The sequence below is a fragment of the Musca autumnalis genome, unplaced genomic scaffold (genome assembly GCF_047663935.1).
Source record: "Musca autumnalis isolate F117 unplaced genomic scaffold, ASM4766393v1 scaffold_4, whole genome shotgun sequence".
Lineage (NCBI taxonomy): Eukaryota > Metazoa > Arthropoda > Insecta > Diptera > Muscidae > Musca > Musca autumnalis.
This window is the reverse complement of record NW_027411977.1, coordinates 24,860,144-24,876,020: the sequence shown is the minus strand read 5'-3', so window position 1 is coordinate 24,876,020 and position 15,877 is coordinate 24,860,144. Positions and strand designations below refer to the sequence as shown.

At 39.4% G+C, this 15,877-nt stretch overlaps 1 protein-coding gene across 1 annotated transcript in view; it reads left to right on the top strand.

The window, feature by feature from the left end:
• The first annotated feature begins 3,686 nt into the window (after window positions 1-3,686).
• Window positions 3,687-15,877, top strand: part of lin-28 (protein lin-28 homolog) — a 28,791-nt gene continuing 16,600 nt past the window's right edge. Inside the window, exon 1 of the mRNA XM_073982534.1 lies at window positions 3,687-3,843. Coding sequence (XP_073838635.1) covers window positions 3,687-3,843 — 157 coding nt within the window. The remainder of the gene's footprint in view (window positions 3,844-15,877) is intronic.

Here is a 15,877-nt window from a genome sequence, read left to right as displayed (position 1 = left end):
TGTTCGGAGAAGTTCTTTCCAATTTTAATTGAGGACCTAGTATCAGTTATAGTCATCTTACAAAGCCGGATGAGCTTTGCGGGGATACCAAATTCAGACATTGCATGGAATACCTTTGATCGGAGGGGACTGTCGAATGCTGCTTTATAATCGACAAAAAAGGTGATATGTGTCGATCTGCATCTCTTGGGTCTTCTCCAGGATTTGCCGCAGGGTAAATATCCGGTCAATGGTGGACTTGCCAGGTCTAAAGCCACATTGGTATGGTCCAATTATTTCGTTGACCATTGGTTTTAGTCGTTCGCACAATATCCCTGACACTATCTTATATGCAACAGGGAGAAGACTTATGCCCCTATAGTTGGAGCATACAGTCTTATCTCCTTTCTTGTAGACGGGACACAGGATGCTCAGGTTCCAATCGTCGGGTACGCGTTCTTCCTGCCAGATGGTGCTAACCGCTGATGCATACACCTTATCAGCGCGTCGCCTCCAGTTTTAAGCAGGTCGGCTGGTAAGCCATCGGCTTCTGCTGCTTTATTATTCTTCAGCCGGTTGATTGTTGTTTTTACCTCATCTTGGCCGGGCGGTATACATTCTATGCCATCTTCTGGGATTGGATCTGTGGTATCATCGTCTTCGCTACTATTGAATACCAGCAGATTGGAGAAATGTTCCATCTATATCCTGAGCCCGCTATCTGTATCTGTTACCAGATTACCTTGCTGGTTTCTACAGAACGATGTGCCTGTACCAAAGCCATCTGTTTGATGTTTCACTCTTTGGTAGAATTTTCGGACTTCATTCTAGCTCCTGTACATCTCGATTTTTTCACACTCCCGCTTTTCCATTTCTCTCTTTTTCCTGCGGAAAAGACGTTTCTCTTCTCTCCTTTTCTCCCGATATCTCTCGTGCGCTATGCGTTGCTACTGATTGTAAAGTAGGTCTATATGCCGCATTTTTCTCTTCGGTAGCAGCACAACACTCCTGATCATACCGTGAATTCCTTTGTGGAGGTATCTGGTATCCAAGTATAGATTTTGCGGCTGTTTGCATGGAGTGGGCAATATTTTGCCATTGTGTTGTTATGTTATCCGGACAAGGAGTGCTCTCATTATGCAATTGGGCTAGTTGAGTGGAATATGCTGTGGCTATCTGTTGTGTTTGCAGCCTATCGATGTCCAACTTCCACGTTGTGTTTGTTCGTGCTTTATTTGCAACGTTTAGATGGGTACGTACCTTTGCTGCAACAAGGTAGTGGTGCGAATTAATGTTTGCGCCTCGGAACGATCGTACATCCAACACGCTCGATGAATGTTTTCCATCTATCACAACATGATCAATTTGATTACTTGTTCTTTGATCTGGAGATAGCCAGGTGCCCTTATGAATATCGAGATGCTTAAATCTGGTACTGCGAACTACCATGTTTCTTGCAGCTGCAAAGTCTATCAGCCTCATACCACTGATCACTGCGGAGACTGAATTTCCCGACTGTTGGGCCAAAGATATTCTCCTTTCCAATTTTGGCATTTTTATTTCGGCTAGAATAATTTTAATGTCATGGGCAGGGCAACGGTCATATGTTTTCTTCTAAGCGCTCGTAAAATATATCTTTAGTCTGCTCGTCCTTTTCTTCAGTGGGAGCATGAGCGCAAATAAAGCTGATGTTGAAGAATTTAGCTTTTATTCGAATTGCAGCAAGTCTTTCATTCACTGGGGTGAAGCTGGATACCAGATGTTTTAGTCTCCGACTAACTACAAATTCGCAACCAAGCTCATGCTTTACGTCATGGCAGCTATAATACAGTGTATCACCTTTAGGTGTTGTTGTGACGCCTTTCCCAATCCATCGTATTTCCTGTATGACAGTGCAGATTCGCAGATCATGGTCCTTAAAACGTTTGCGGGGTTCGTCAACTTTAGAGGGGTTTGTTTTTCTTTTCTTTCGTTTTTTCGTAGTAGGCTGTTTTTTCTAGGGAAGCGTTACTAACCCGACGCCCAAACCCAACTTTTTAACGTTCTTATGGGTGAACGCGCGGCACATGTTAGCTCACTACCTTTAACGGATGTTAAAGGTAGTTCTCCAGGTGACACCACGGGGAGGTCAGCGTCCACTTGAGATGAAAGAGTGACCAAGATAAATTCTGGTCTTTGCCATGTTAAAACCGGTCAGCACCGTTCCTTGGTATCTTCCATCCCCTACGTCACGGAGTCTACAATGTAAAAAATTCTAGTGTCTGGATTACCGCGTTGTTCGGGTTAACGAGTGTCCAGATTATCGAGACTGTACTGTAATTTGTTTCTATTTAAGAACTCAGTGCATGGGGGATGTTTCGCCAGTGAGGCACCTACGCCAATGCCGATTTTCATGAATACGGTAAAGCTACTTAAAATCTGTCAAGAAAAAAAGTTGTATTGAGAAGACGTTGTTAAGACCTTTCTGAACTTCATTCAGAAAGTTTTTCTGTAGAGGGGAGACATTTAAAGGTATGTAGAAGATGGCCGGTCTACAGAATAATTTTATAGATCTTCTCACTATAGAATACCTCTTCAGTTTATCGAAGATACATAAACTATTTCTAAATACCTTTTTTGTCGATAGAAGTCCTTCAAAATTACTCTTCCTCCTCTTTTGGGTTTTCGCAACCATGTCCCACTGTATTCGCACTCAGGTTGATGTCTTAACTATTTCCTAGTGATCGTCGCAACACAATAGTCGTGGATCAATCCAACCGAACCTAATATATTACAGAGTGCTAGACAAACAAATTTGAAATGGAGTGAACGGTGGTTGTGGTTGTTTTAGTGGTGAATACTCGTAGCTGATGTTTGATGTAAAACGAACGAAAAACTTAACACATATCATATCACAATTTTTGTAGTATGAATGAATGAAGGCCGGCTGGATGCTTGAATGAGACACGACTCGACTTGCGTTTTTCTTGTATTTCATAGAAATTGTGATCTGATTGATGTTGTTGTTGTTGTTTTCGTTTGTTTGTTGCTTGTGAGAATGGTATTTGGGAAGATTCTTATTTTGGGTTCTGTGGATTATTCCAGTGGATAGGGATAGATAGACGGACAGACAAACGAATTAACGTTAGACCAAATGGATGGATAGATGAACGAATGAACAAACTGGCGGACGGACGAACAAACAAACAAGCATGACAGGCGGACTAGAGTAAACTGCGTATTGATAAAATTTTGATATTTTTGTTGTTGTTGTACTGTATTTCAGCTGTTGTTGGGATTCGGTGGTAGTAAAGATCCAGAGCTGTCATGGGATTTCTTTGTTTTTGTTGTTGTTGCTGCTTACAGCGGTCTTAAGGGCAACAACAACAACATCAGCGTCGGCAGCTAGTTTTTGAACAGAAAGTTTCCCATTGAATTTTCGAATTTTCGGGGGTTCTTAGAAATAGTTAAACGCAGGCAACCTTCAGTGTGTCTGTGTGCGTCGTCATGCGTGTAACATTTGTGTGCAACAACGGAGATAATCGTAATAGAGCAATAACCAAATAAAATAACATTCAAATTTCAGAATAAAAAAAAATAAAAACATTTTTGAAAACAAAATAAAAAATAATATTAGTGGCTTGTTAAGTGCTTATTATTTATCATTAAGATATTACAACAAACAACAACAATAAAACGTGTTAGAATTTACCAGACCCCTATACAAAATGGCCAATAATACCTCAAATAATCCGCACAGTCCACAAGATACGGAAAATAGTGAAACTTCGGCGGAAAATTCAAATTCACAAAATGAAACCTCACAAACGGATAGCAGCAGTCATCCTTTGGAAAATATCAATGGTCCAAGACTACGACCGGAAGGTAAGTATGAAACATAAATCATTGTTCCGGAAAATACCTATTAGGATATTATTTAAATGCCATTATCGTCTGTGTTTTCTGTAATAAAAATCACATTTTTTTATTTTAATGTGGTATAGTTTCGTATTGTTTCGTAGAAAACTGTCTTGTAGGTTATTCTTGGAATTTTCATCCCCTAAAATTTACCCTATGATATGAAACAAAATTTGAACACACTTTTCGTATAGTTTTTTTAGCTATTTAAATATGAAGTTAGCAACAAGTAAAAATCTGTAAGGAATGCATTAAAATCCGGTGGAACAGACTATATGATACCCTACACCAACAAGATTTCAATATATTTTGGCGAAATTTTTTCAAATTGGATTACATTTTCCAAATTTGTTAAAAATATCTACATATTTTTATGTTCGCTGCATTAAATACATGAAATACGCCGAAAATTATCCAAATCTAAACCGATTTCAATATAATTTGGCACACTTATGTTTAGGTTGAATTCTGAGACATTTTCCAAATTTAATCAAAATTGGACAGAAATTAGGTGTTTGGTGCACCAAATACAAAAATCGGGGGATCGTATATATAGGAGCTATATCCAAATCTGAACCGATTTCTATATAATTTGGCAAACTTTTTTCTAGTTTGAATTCGGTGACATTTTCCAAATCTCAGCAAAATTGGACAGAATTCGGGAGTTTGGTTCACTATGTACATTAAATGGGGCGAAAATATATATGGAAACTATATTCAAATCTGAACCGATATTCACCAAAAGCAATAGCGTTCTTCCTATGGCTAAAAAAATTATCTTTTCGAATTTTTAGCTGAATCGGACAATAAATACGACCACAAAAAAAAATGGACAGACGGACGGCCCTGCATAAATCGACTCAGAAAGTGATTCTATCCTTATCCCCAAAAGGAACTATGGGTCAAATGCACAAAGACATAATATCCCTTACCACAATGTGGTGTAATGTATAAAAAGGTGTTAAGGAGCGTAAATCAATAAGTTGTAACACTCGTATACATATTAGGGTTATGACTTTTTTTACAATCTCATATCCCTATATCATAGCGTAATGAGTTTCTACATAAGATTATATAAAATATTAATTATAAGGTGATTTTGTTAAAAAATCTCAGGCACAAAATAATTTTAAAATTTGAATTTATCAGAATTTTGGATAATTTGTTTAAGTCAGTGTAAGCACATATGTATGTACATACAGTTAGTCAACTTAATTATTGCAAAACTAAAATTATTACGAAATATTTAATATTACATCATTTTATTGGTATAAATAAATATCATTATAATTATTTTTGTTAACAGTTCAATACATTCACATGTGTTTTAAAAAAAAGGAAGTAGCTAAATTTCAATAAAAATTTCTTAAAATTAATAAAAAAGAGAACAACTCATTATTTGTACTGTCAACTAAAGAATTGCAAAATTCACAACTTTTCAGTCTTTCACGATATTTTTCGAATAGTTGATTATAATATTTCGTATGCCCACCTTGGGCATCAATAACAACTTGTAAACGTCTCCGAATTTCATAGATAAGTTTCGGAATGTCATATTCCAATGGTATTTTTTGCCATTCTTTTTACTTACTTACTTACTTAGCTGGCTCATTACAGAACATTTGTTCCATAGACCAAACTAAGAAAAGATCTCCAATTCTCTCTGTTTCGTGCTTCGCTTTTTGGAATACCGCGCCTTGTGATCGCTTCATCCACTTGTTTGCGCCATCCATTCTTTGACCTGCCAATTCTGCGTGCACCGCCATGTGGCTCGTATTTATACGGCTTCGGAACCGTAATCACTGCCTTACCTGCTTGCGGAAGTACCCAGGCTTCGGAACCATATATCAGCACGGGTAGTATCAGTGTTTTGTAAAGCGTTATTTTTGTTTGACGAGTTGTGGCTTTGTTTTTGAAGTGCATACTTAAGCCAACGTAGCATCTGTTGGCCAATACAATTCTTCTTTTTATTTCACAACTGATGTCGTTTGTTGTGTTTACGGCGGTGCCGAGGTATACAAAGTCTTTTACTACCTCCAAATTATAGGAACCAACTTCAACAGTTGGTCCGATCTCAATGGACGCATTGCGCGTCGACACCATCAACTTGGTCTTCCCGCCGTTTACCGCCAGACCCACTTTAGCAGATTCTCCTTCGACCTTCACAAAGGTATCGGTTACTTCTTTTACTGATCGTCCCATGATGTCTATATCATCAGCATAAGCAAGTAACATGTGGCTATTGGTGTAGATTGTGCCACTTCTTTTGACGTTTGCCTCTCGAATAACCTTTTCCAGCAGGATGTTGAAAAGATCACACGAAAAGCTGTTTCCTTGCCTGAAACCTCTTTTGGTACAAAACTCTTCGGAGAGGTTCTTTCCTATTTTAACTCAGGATCTTGTGTCAGTTAGAGTCATTTTACAAAGCCGATTGAGCTTTGCGGGGATACCAAATTCAGACATGGCTTGGAATACCTTTGAACGCAACGGGCTGTCGAAGGCTGCTTTATAATCGACAAAAAGGTGATATGTGTCGATCTGCATCTCTCGGGTCTTCTCCAGGATTTGTCGCAGGGTAAATATCTGGTCAATGGTGGACTTGCCAGGTCTAAAGCCGCATTGGTATGGTCCAATTATTTCGTTGACCACGGGCTTTAGTCGTTCGCACAATATCCCTGACACGATCTTGTAGGCAATCGGGAGTAGACTTCTGCCCCTATAGTTAGATACAGTATTATACCTTTTCTTATGGACTGGGCACAGGATACTCAGGTTCCAATCGTCGGGTACGAGTTCTTCCTGTCAGATGGAGCTAACTAGCTGATGCATACACCTTATCAGCGTGTCGCCTCCGGTTTTAAACAGTTCAGCTGGTAGGCCATCAGCTCCTGCTGCCTTATTATTCTTCAGCCGGTTTCTTGCTGTCTTTACCTCATCTTGGCCGGGTGGTATTCATTCAATACCATCTTCTGGGATTGGATCTGTGCTATCTTCGTCGACTTCGCTACTATTGGATACCAAGAGTTTGGAAAAATGCTCTTTCCATATCCTTAGGACACTATCTGTATCAGTTACCAGATTACGTTGCTTGTCTCTACAGGAGGATTTGCCAGTTCCAAAGCCATCCGTTTCATGTTTCACTCTTTGGTAGAATTTTCGGACTTCATTCTGTCTCTTGTACATCTCGATTTGTTCACACTCCCGCTTTTCCATCTCTCTCTTTTTCCTGCGGAAAAGACGTTTCTCCTCTCTCCTTTTCTCCCGATACCTCTCTCGTGCGCTACGCGTTGCTACTGATTGTAAAGTAGCCCTATATGCCGCATTTTTCTTTTCGGTAGCAGCACGATACTCCTGGTCACACCATGGATTCCTTGGTGCAGGTCTCTGGTATCCAATTACTGATTTTGCGGCTGTTTGCATGGAGTGGGCAATGTTTTGTCATTGTCCTGATATGTTATCGGGACGATCTGTTGTGATTGCAGCTTACCGATGTCCAACTTCCGTGTTGTGTCTGTTCGCACTTTGTTTGTTACGTTTAATCTGGTACGTACCTTTGCTGCAACAAGGTAGTGGTCCGAGTTTATGTTTGCTCCTCGGAACGATCGTACATCCAACACGCTTGATGCATGTCTTCCATCTATCACAACGTGATCAATTTGATTTCTTGTTCTTTGATCTGGCGACAGCCAGGGGACCTTATGAATATCGAGATGCTTAAATCTGGTACTGCTAATTACCATGTTCCTATCTCATACCATTGTCATATGTTTCACTGTGGAGACTGAATTTCCCGACTGTTGGGCCAAAGATAATCTCCTTTCCAAATTTGTCATTAAAATCGCCTAGTATAATTTTAATGTCATGGGCAGGGCAACAGTCATAAGTTACTTCTAAGCGCTCGTAAAGTATATCTTTGGTCTGTTCGTCCTTGTCTTCAGTGGGAGCATGAGCGCAAATAAAGCTGGTGTTGAAGAATTTTGCTTTTAATCGAATTACAACGATTCTTTCATTCACTGGTGTGAGGCTAGATACCAGGTGTTTTAACCTCCGACCAACTACAAATCCGCAACAAAACTCATGCTTTGTGTCATGGCAGCTATAATAAAGTGCGTCACCTTTAGTTGTTGTTGTGACGCCTTTCTCGTTCCATAGTATTTCCTGTATGGCAGTAATGTCGGCCTTGTACTTTTCAAGTACATCAGCCAATGCGTAAACTGCACCTGCCCTATAAAGAGTGCGAACATTCCTTGTGCAGATTCGCAGAACATGGTCCCTAAAACGTTTGCGGGTTTCGTCAACTTTAGAGGGACTTGTTTTTCTTTTCTTTCGTTTATTCATAGTAGGCTGTTTTTTTTTCAAGGGAAGGGTTACTAACCCGACGCCCAAACCCAAGTTGTACAACAACCAAGTCCTACATAAATACGATTTATGTTTAGGGTCGTTGTCTTGGTAGTATTTATATTGAATTTGTTTGAATTTTCACGGTCAACAGGCCCAAATTTCTTGATGTTTTTGGTAAAATAATTTTTTAAAACATCTGAATAAACCTCCTTTGTCATAGTTTCCTCCAAAATGTGGATGTCACCAACGTCACTGCTTGGTATACATACCTCATACCATAACTGACAGTTTTCCGTGTTAACTTTTTGTTTTCCATGGCTGTAAGGGGTGGGTTTTCTCCATACTTTTTATTGATTAATGGGCAAACGTTCATTCATCCATGCTACAGGAAATCAATTTTGAGAAAAAATGTCGAAAAGTTATAAGCCCAATACATATACGATAAGTATAGCGTTCAGGCCCAGGGTATACAAATTGGTCACAGTCAAGCAAAATATTGTCCACGGATTGGGGAACCTATAAAGTTTCTCTCAATAAACGAAATAACGACGGCTAAGCCTAATACCCTAGACAGACGGCAGCGTTAATTTGCATTAACTGCCTTAATTCAAATTAATTCGTGCATTATCCACATTATTAATGCACAAAATCAAAGGGAATTTAAACTGAATTTAGATATATCAATAAAGAGAGCCCATATTCATGAGAGAGCATATTCATGCTCTGAGACACAATTTGCAACAAGAAAACAGTTGTTTACCAGCAAACAGCTGTTTCGTAAATGCAGAAACTGTCTTCTGTCAGGTTCAAATTAAATGCACATATTAATGCAAATTAACGTTGCCGTCTGTATAGGGTATTAATCTTTGTTTTACCGAATCGATAGAGAGGTAAGGACGTAATCTATCTATAAATCATCGGAAGTATCAATCGCGATGACGGTACATATACAAACTCTGGTATACAGCCTTCAGATCTTCTGAATAAAAATTATTTTCCAACTGCACGGACGTACCAGATCGCCTGAGTGATCCAATCATACGCAACCTTGCACGAATAAGTTTCAAGACACCGTCAAAACCGTGTCTATGGAAGAAAGTTACGGTTGTTGTTGTTGTAGCAGCTTCTACATGTATGTGTATGTCTTAATTTCACTGATTCGGCTCTGCCTCCAGCTCCAAGTTCAGAAAGGAACACCACCTGAATAGGATTAGTCCAAAGTAAGAGTGGAGTTAGATTAGTGGAGTTGGCTGGGCAGTTAAAACGGTGCTAAGTAGTATGCAGACCGGTGCCGCATGCTGCACAGTTATTCTGTATGCTATGAATCTTGGCCCAGTAAGAATTAAGGCGGCTGCACCAACCAGATCTTAGTTGTGCCAACACGACTCTCGTTTACCGTGGCAGCTGTTGCTCTTCCGCTGTCATTGGTGGTAGGTGATCTTCAAGTCGATATTCGCACTATAGGCTTTTAAAGCCTCAGCGACCGTATCAGTGTGAATATCTCTCAAAACTGTCTGGTAAGAACGTGGATTTAGGAGTTCACTTTTATATCTCTGGACTTCCCCTTCCAGATCACGATAATCCTCCCTAACTAGCCTGGGGTTCGGGCATATACACCAAGTGGTGATCGGTGGTCTGGCATCGTCAACATCTTGTTGTGTCGACGCACCGGCAACATCTTGGTCTCCTCATGCAAATGGTCCACTGAAGATAGGACGTAACACCCTGTTGCTGTTCCCGGGCAGCATTCTGACATATTTGTAAGTTATCCCATTGCGTATCACTTACGTTAGCAAACCACGCTGACGCCGCATAGCTTACCACAGACCGACCTATCGCGTTGTATGTTGTTAACAAGGTATATTTATTCGCACCTCAAGTGCTGCCGGCTAGGGACTTGAGTACCTTGTTCCTGTTTCTCAACTTATCGCAGATAACTGTAGCATGCTCGGACGACTTATACGTGGTATAGAATGTAACCCCCAGGACTTTGGGGTAGTTTGTGGTCGGAATAATTGAACCGTCGACCTGTACATTCAGTGGGAGCTTCATTTGCTCCGTCCATGTGGTGAACAGTGTGCCTGTTGAATTAGTGGTGGATATTTTCATATTCCTCGCATGAAAAACTCTACAAGATAAATGTGGTAGGCATTTAGCATGTCAGAAATGTTACCAATGTTGGGACCTGACGCCATGAGAACTCAATGCCATCGGGAGGGCGTGAAATTGCAGAAAGGTAGAGGTGAAACAGTGGGTGCCGCCGTGGTGCAATGGTATGCACGCCCGCCTTGCACGCAGAAGGTCGTGGGTTCTATTCCCCGGCCAGGCAACATCAAACATTTTTCAACGGTGGCAAAATACCCCTCAGTAATGTTGGCGACATTTCTTGAGTATCTCAGCGATAAACAGTAGGTCCCATATCATTGAGCTAATATGAATCGGGGTGCACTCATTGATATGAGAGAAGTCTCCCTTGTCCCGTATGGGATGTTGTGGAACAATGTTTTTTTTTAGAGGTGAAACAGTTCCGAACATATCACCCCTCCTTGGGGAACTCCCTGCTTCACTCTACGGTATTTGGACTTTCTGTCTCTGAATTCCACGTATGACTGAAGACCACACCAAACCCAGTATTTCAGACAAGGCGGAAGGGATGAATTCTCGACATCCTCGAACAGCTGAGCATGGCTGACCGTATTAAAAGCCTTAGTTGGCACGGACTGTTCTGGTTGAGATCTCGGTTAATGTGTGGAAATGGCGTACATTGCTTTTGTGGTACTGTGCTGCTTCGGGAACCCATTCTGATTATCCGCAACTGGATAACACGTTCTGATGCTGGGTTGGAGTAATGCCTCAAGTATCTTTGCTACTGGCGACCGAACTAAGATTGGCCTGTACGATTCACAGGCATCCTTGTCAGGTTTAACCAAGGGGACCATCCATTCCATTTTCCTGGCTGCTGCCCATTCCCATTTAAAAGTTAAGGACTTTGTTTAAATTCTCGACTCCTGGGTCATGACGCTGTTGTAGCATCACCATTGAAATTATATCAATCTGCCAAGCGCTTTAGATAATTTTGCGCCTCTGATAACATCTGCAGCATCACCCACCGTAAATTGTGGTGGTTTCTCCTCGGCTGGAAGAGATCGCAAACGACGTAAAACACTTCTCTTTGCCCGGTCGCTATCGGGGTGTTCAATAAAAATAACTTGAAAACTTCTACGGTTCTATCACAAAAACGCCGTTAAAAATGACATGATCGGACATCTGATCATCCTTTTTACCAAAGTTTGTTAATGCCTTAACCGTACACATTTACCTATACCGATTCCAATGACACTTCAGATGATCTAGCCGCTCTTTCCGCTTTTGCTCACCGATTTCTCCATTAACTTCCATTGTCAGTACTCTGACTACGGGGTCGCTAGGGTTCGTACGGCGAAGTTCATCGCGCTCGTTTCTGTTAATAAATAAGGTATTTTTTCAAGTATTCGACCAGCGAGAATATTTCGAGCGCCTGAAGCAGTGATGATGTCTCGGAAATTGCTCCCTGCTAGACGGATTAAAGATCAAAAGTTGTGCGGGGGAGGCACCTAAAGGAATGGACCGACATATCCATTTTGGAAGTGTGTCTTAGTTTGAGAATCATTCCTCTCGATAGGGCCATTATTATTACGAAAAACAGCATATCGCTGTAAACAGGGCTATTAGGAGTACCTTTGGTAAAAATTTCTAAAGGATTCTCGTACAGACCCTTAACCGCACTTAAACTAAAATGTTGATAACTTGTGTGGTTGGTACCCTAAGGAATGGACCGATAGAGCCAGCTTTTGAACATAAATTAAGATTGGACAACATATTTCGAGATCCAAACTTTGGACCAAATCGGTTGGGCGGAGGTACCTGAAGTAGTGGACCTATAAGCACATTTTCGAATTTAATTTAATGTTCGAGGAAATATTACGATTTGCAAAGTATTCGGTTCGGGAGTTGTCGTGCGCACCAGCCACTACCCGTAGGTGTATTTTACAGTTTTCGGTTTATTTTCCCAAGAAGTATGGACATGCCACTGAAAAACCTTGTACCATCGTAATAGGGGCCTTGAGTGCAACCTGTGGCAAGAAGAATCAAAACGATTCGAGAGGAGGTCCTAACCTGCACTTTTCCGAAATTTGGTGTGGGTGTGTCCATATTCTAACCTGATCTATATCTCGTAGAAACGTTATGATGTCCAAATTATGGACCAAATCTGTCTTCGAGAGTTACCATGCGCAGCAGTTTAGAGAAAAGTTTTGAACTTTAATGTGGGAGGTACCCAAAGAAGTGGACCCGATAAGGTCCATCTTAGAACTTGATTTAACTTTGGGCAAAATATTACGATAGCCAAATTTAGGATCGAAGCGGTTTATCCGTTCGAGAGTTACCACGCGCTCCATCCATAACACATGGTGCCATAGCGGGGTTTTACAGCTTTCAGGCCATTTTCTCAACATACTTCCTGAGCCCTAAAAAAACTTGCACCTTTGTAATGGGGGCAGCGAATACAAGTTATTACAACAAAAATCGAAAGTATTCGAGAGAAGGTCTTAAACTGCACTTTTGCGAAATTTTGTGTGTCCGAAGGAGTGAACCGATATAGTCCATATTCGTACTTTATCTATGTCTGGAAGAAATATTACGATGTGCAAAGTATGCACCAAATCGGTTAGTCCCTTCGAGAGTTATCGTGCGTTTAAGTGTTGCGAAAAAATTTGAATTTTTGTGGGGAGGTACCCCCGAAGGAGTGGGCCGATATGGTCCATTTTCGAACATAGACTAAGTTTGGGCAAAATATTACGAAAGCTAAATTTTGGAGCAAATCGGGTAATCCGTTCGAGGGTTAACGTGCGCTCCAGCCAGACAGACGGACGGACGGACATTGCTAAATCGGCTTAAAATTGTCTGAAACAGATTTCGTCCAAACATACTTGGGGTCTAAAACTATAATTTCGATGAGGCACATTTTGTCCGTATGAAAGTGTATATTCCCTCGTTAGCATATATACTGAGGGTATAAATAGATTTCCGGAATAAATGTTTCTAACTAAAGCAAGAGAAACGGAAATACATTTCTTGTTCCTAAACAGGACACTCTAAAAATCCAATAGAAAAAACTCAAAAAGGACAATTGAAGCGAAAAATACATGTGTACAAACGAAAAAAATCCAATTCTATTATTTTCTCATCCTCTACATAACAAAGAGAATAATAACAAAAACAAAAATAAGTCTAAAACAAAAATTCCATTCACACGCTTGTTTTTGAATGAGGGTCAATGATATTATGGAATGTGTGTGATAACGCCACCAATCCACACAGATGTTTGATACGATCAATGCAAACAAAAATGTTGCCACATTTGGGACATTTGTAAAATTGGTCGGCTCTTCGAAGCATGGTTTAATCATTGTGGCTTCTTTTATGTACCTAAATACATATGAATATGAGTAGACATCGGATTTTTGCATGTTTTTTATTTCTCATCCGATTGGACTCAAATTTTGGATCTAGGCGTTTTAAAGGTCAATTTTTCGATATTTGGGGTCATATCAAAAACATGCAAAAAATATGCAAAAAATATGCAAAATATATGCAAAAAATATGCAAAAAATATGCCAAAAAATATGCAAAATATGCAAAAAATATGCAAAATATGCAAAAAATATGCAAAATATGCAAAAAATATGCAAAATATGCAAAAAATATGCAAAATATGCAAAAAATATGCAGAATATGCAAAAAATATGCAAAATATGCAAACAGTTTTTGGCCGAAAATCGTCATAAAAGTCGTAAAATTGTCAATTAAAGTTGGAAAAACAATCAAAAAATACATAACAGTGTTCTAAACTAAGACTGTTGACCGTATAACATAGTTTTTTCAGCAGATTATTATGTTATTGAGACCATTTACGACAGTGTGGTGTAGGGTATAAAAGTATGGTATTGTAATACAATTTTTTTATTATTAAACTATGCAAAAATATAAAATTTGATAGAACATCAAACGCTCTATGTAAAATTCAATACTTTCTTTGTAATAATTTGTAGCGTTGGGCTGGTTATTGTTCAAAGTGAACAAATCGATGTCGGATTTTTTAAGGCGGCAACCGCATAAAGTTTTTAGTTGTGTCAGATTTTAAGACTGTCAAAGTTTGAGCACAATTGGAATATGTTAACTTGTGCCACTGGGGCCCTGACGTTATGAAAATCTCGATTTTTTTTGGCTATTTAGTGATTTCGGCGACCCATATCTCTGGAATGGTTAAAGCGTTTTATCCATATTAAGCATTAAATTAAAGGTCATTCTGTTCTTAACATTTCTTGCTGAACAACAAAATACGAAAGTATTACAGAATTCGAGATAATAAAGCCAATGTCGCGAAAAACGTGACTAGGTACGCCTTTGTGCGAAATGGAGACTATTAAAAAAACATCCTCTTCATTTTTATCAATTTTTGGAATGAAAATAAATGTCTTTGACATTTTGTTCTAAATTAAATTTATTCGAGAGTCAGACATCATGTGGTTTTTTTGGTTCTGGGTACAGCTGACTACTTGAAGAACGCTCTGCTATGTAGTTCACAACTTTCAAGTTGTTTACCATACTTTGCGCCTCCTGGAAATTCGGAGTTAATGTTTAATCTCTTGAACAACAAGAATTATGCCAGATATTTTTCTAGGATTTTCGGCAGTTGCTCTTTTGGAAGTTTGGATCAAATATTTCTGAAGAAATTTGAATCTTTGCTTTGTTAAGATTTTTGTTGCCTTTTGGCTCTTTACGGCGTTTGCACCGTTGGATCAAACAATGCCAAGCCAACAAGTTCAGGACTAAGATCCACAGGTGATTTATTATTTTGTTATTCCCTTTTTCTGATACTTGTTTGTCTATGTTTTTGTATTTCAATAGATTTTCAATGGGGTCTAGCTCTTGTTTTTATGCTAAACGTATCGTAGAATCTGAAGAACCATCTGTCCCGAAAACAATCAAGCGTGGCTTCAAGAAAATCGTAACTATGCAATTGTCATTGGTGCTGGACCCCTGTAAGGTATATAGGAACGTTACTAGTATCATTATGGCTACAGTAGAAGCTATCGGAGAGGATCCCTACAAATATAAGGGCTCTAGAAGCTTTATCCGTGAACAGCGGAGAATAAACCGTGAAAAATAAACGCAACAGCTTCAAGGAACGAGGCTATTTGTGTGCACTGGCATGGAAAACTATTACCAGATATTCTCAAAACAGAGAAGAAAAAACGGGTTGCTGTTCTGGTATCACATGGGGGTAGAGAACAATTTATTTATTTATTTGGTATCCCACGCGACAACAACTAAGTGTTATAAGTGAGAGTTTGGGTTATTGATTTTACAAAACGTATAATGAACAAGATAATGTTTATCTAGATATAATATAGGATATATTGGGCAAACATTATCAATAGGTTAAAAAGAAATAGAGACAATAGATTGAGTTTAATACAAAAAATAATGAAAAGGATATTCTGAAATATTTTTAGGTCCAAAACAAGACCTAAACCGCATTGAAGATTTACTTAATACGAAAGGCATTCACAAACAAATATCAGATAAAGGAAATAGCAAAATGATAAATCATATGTGG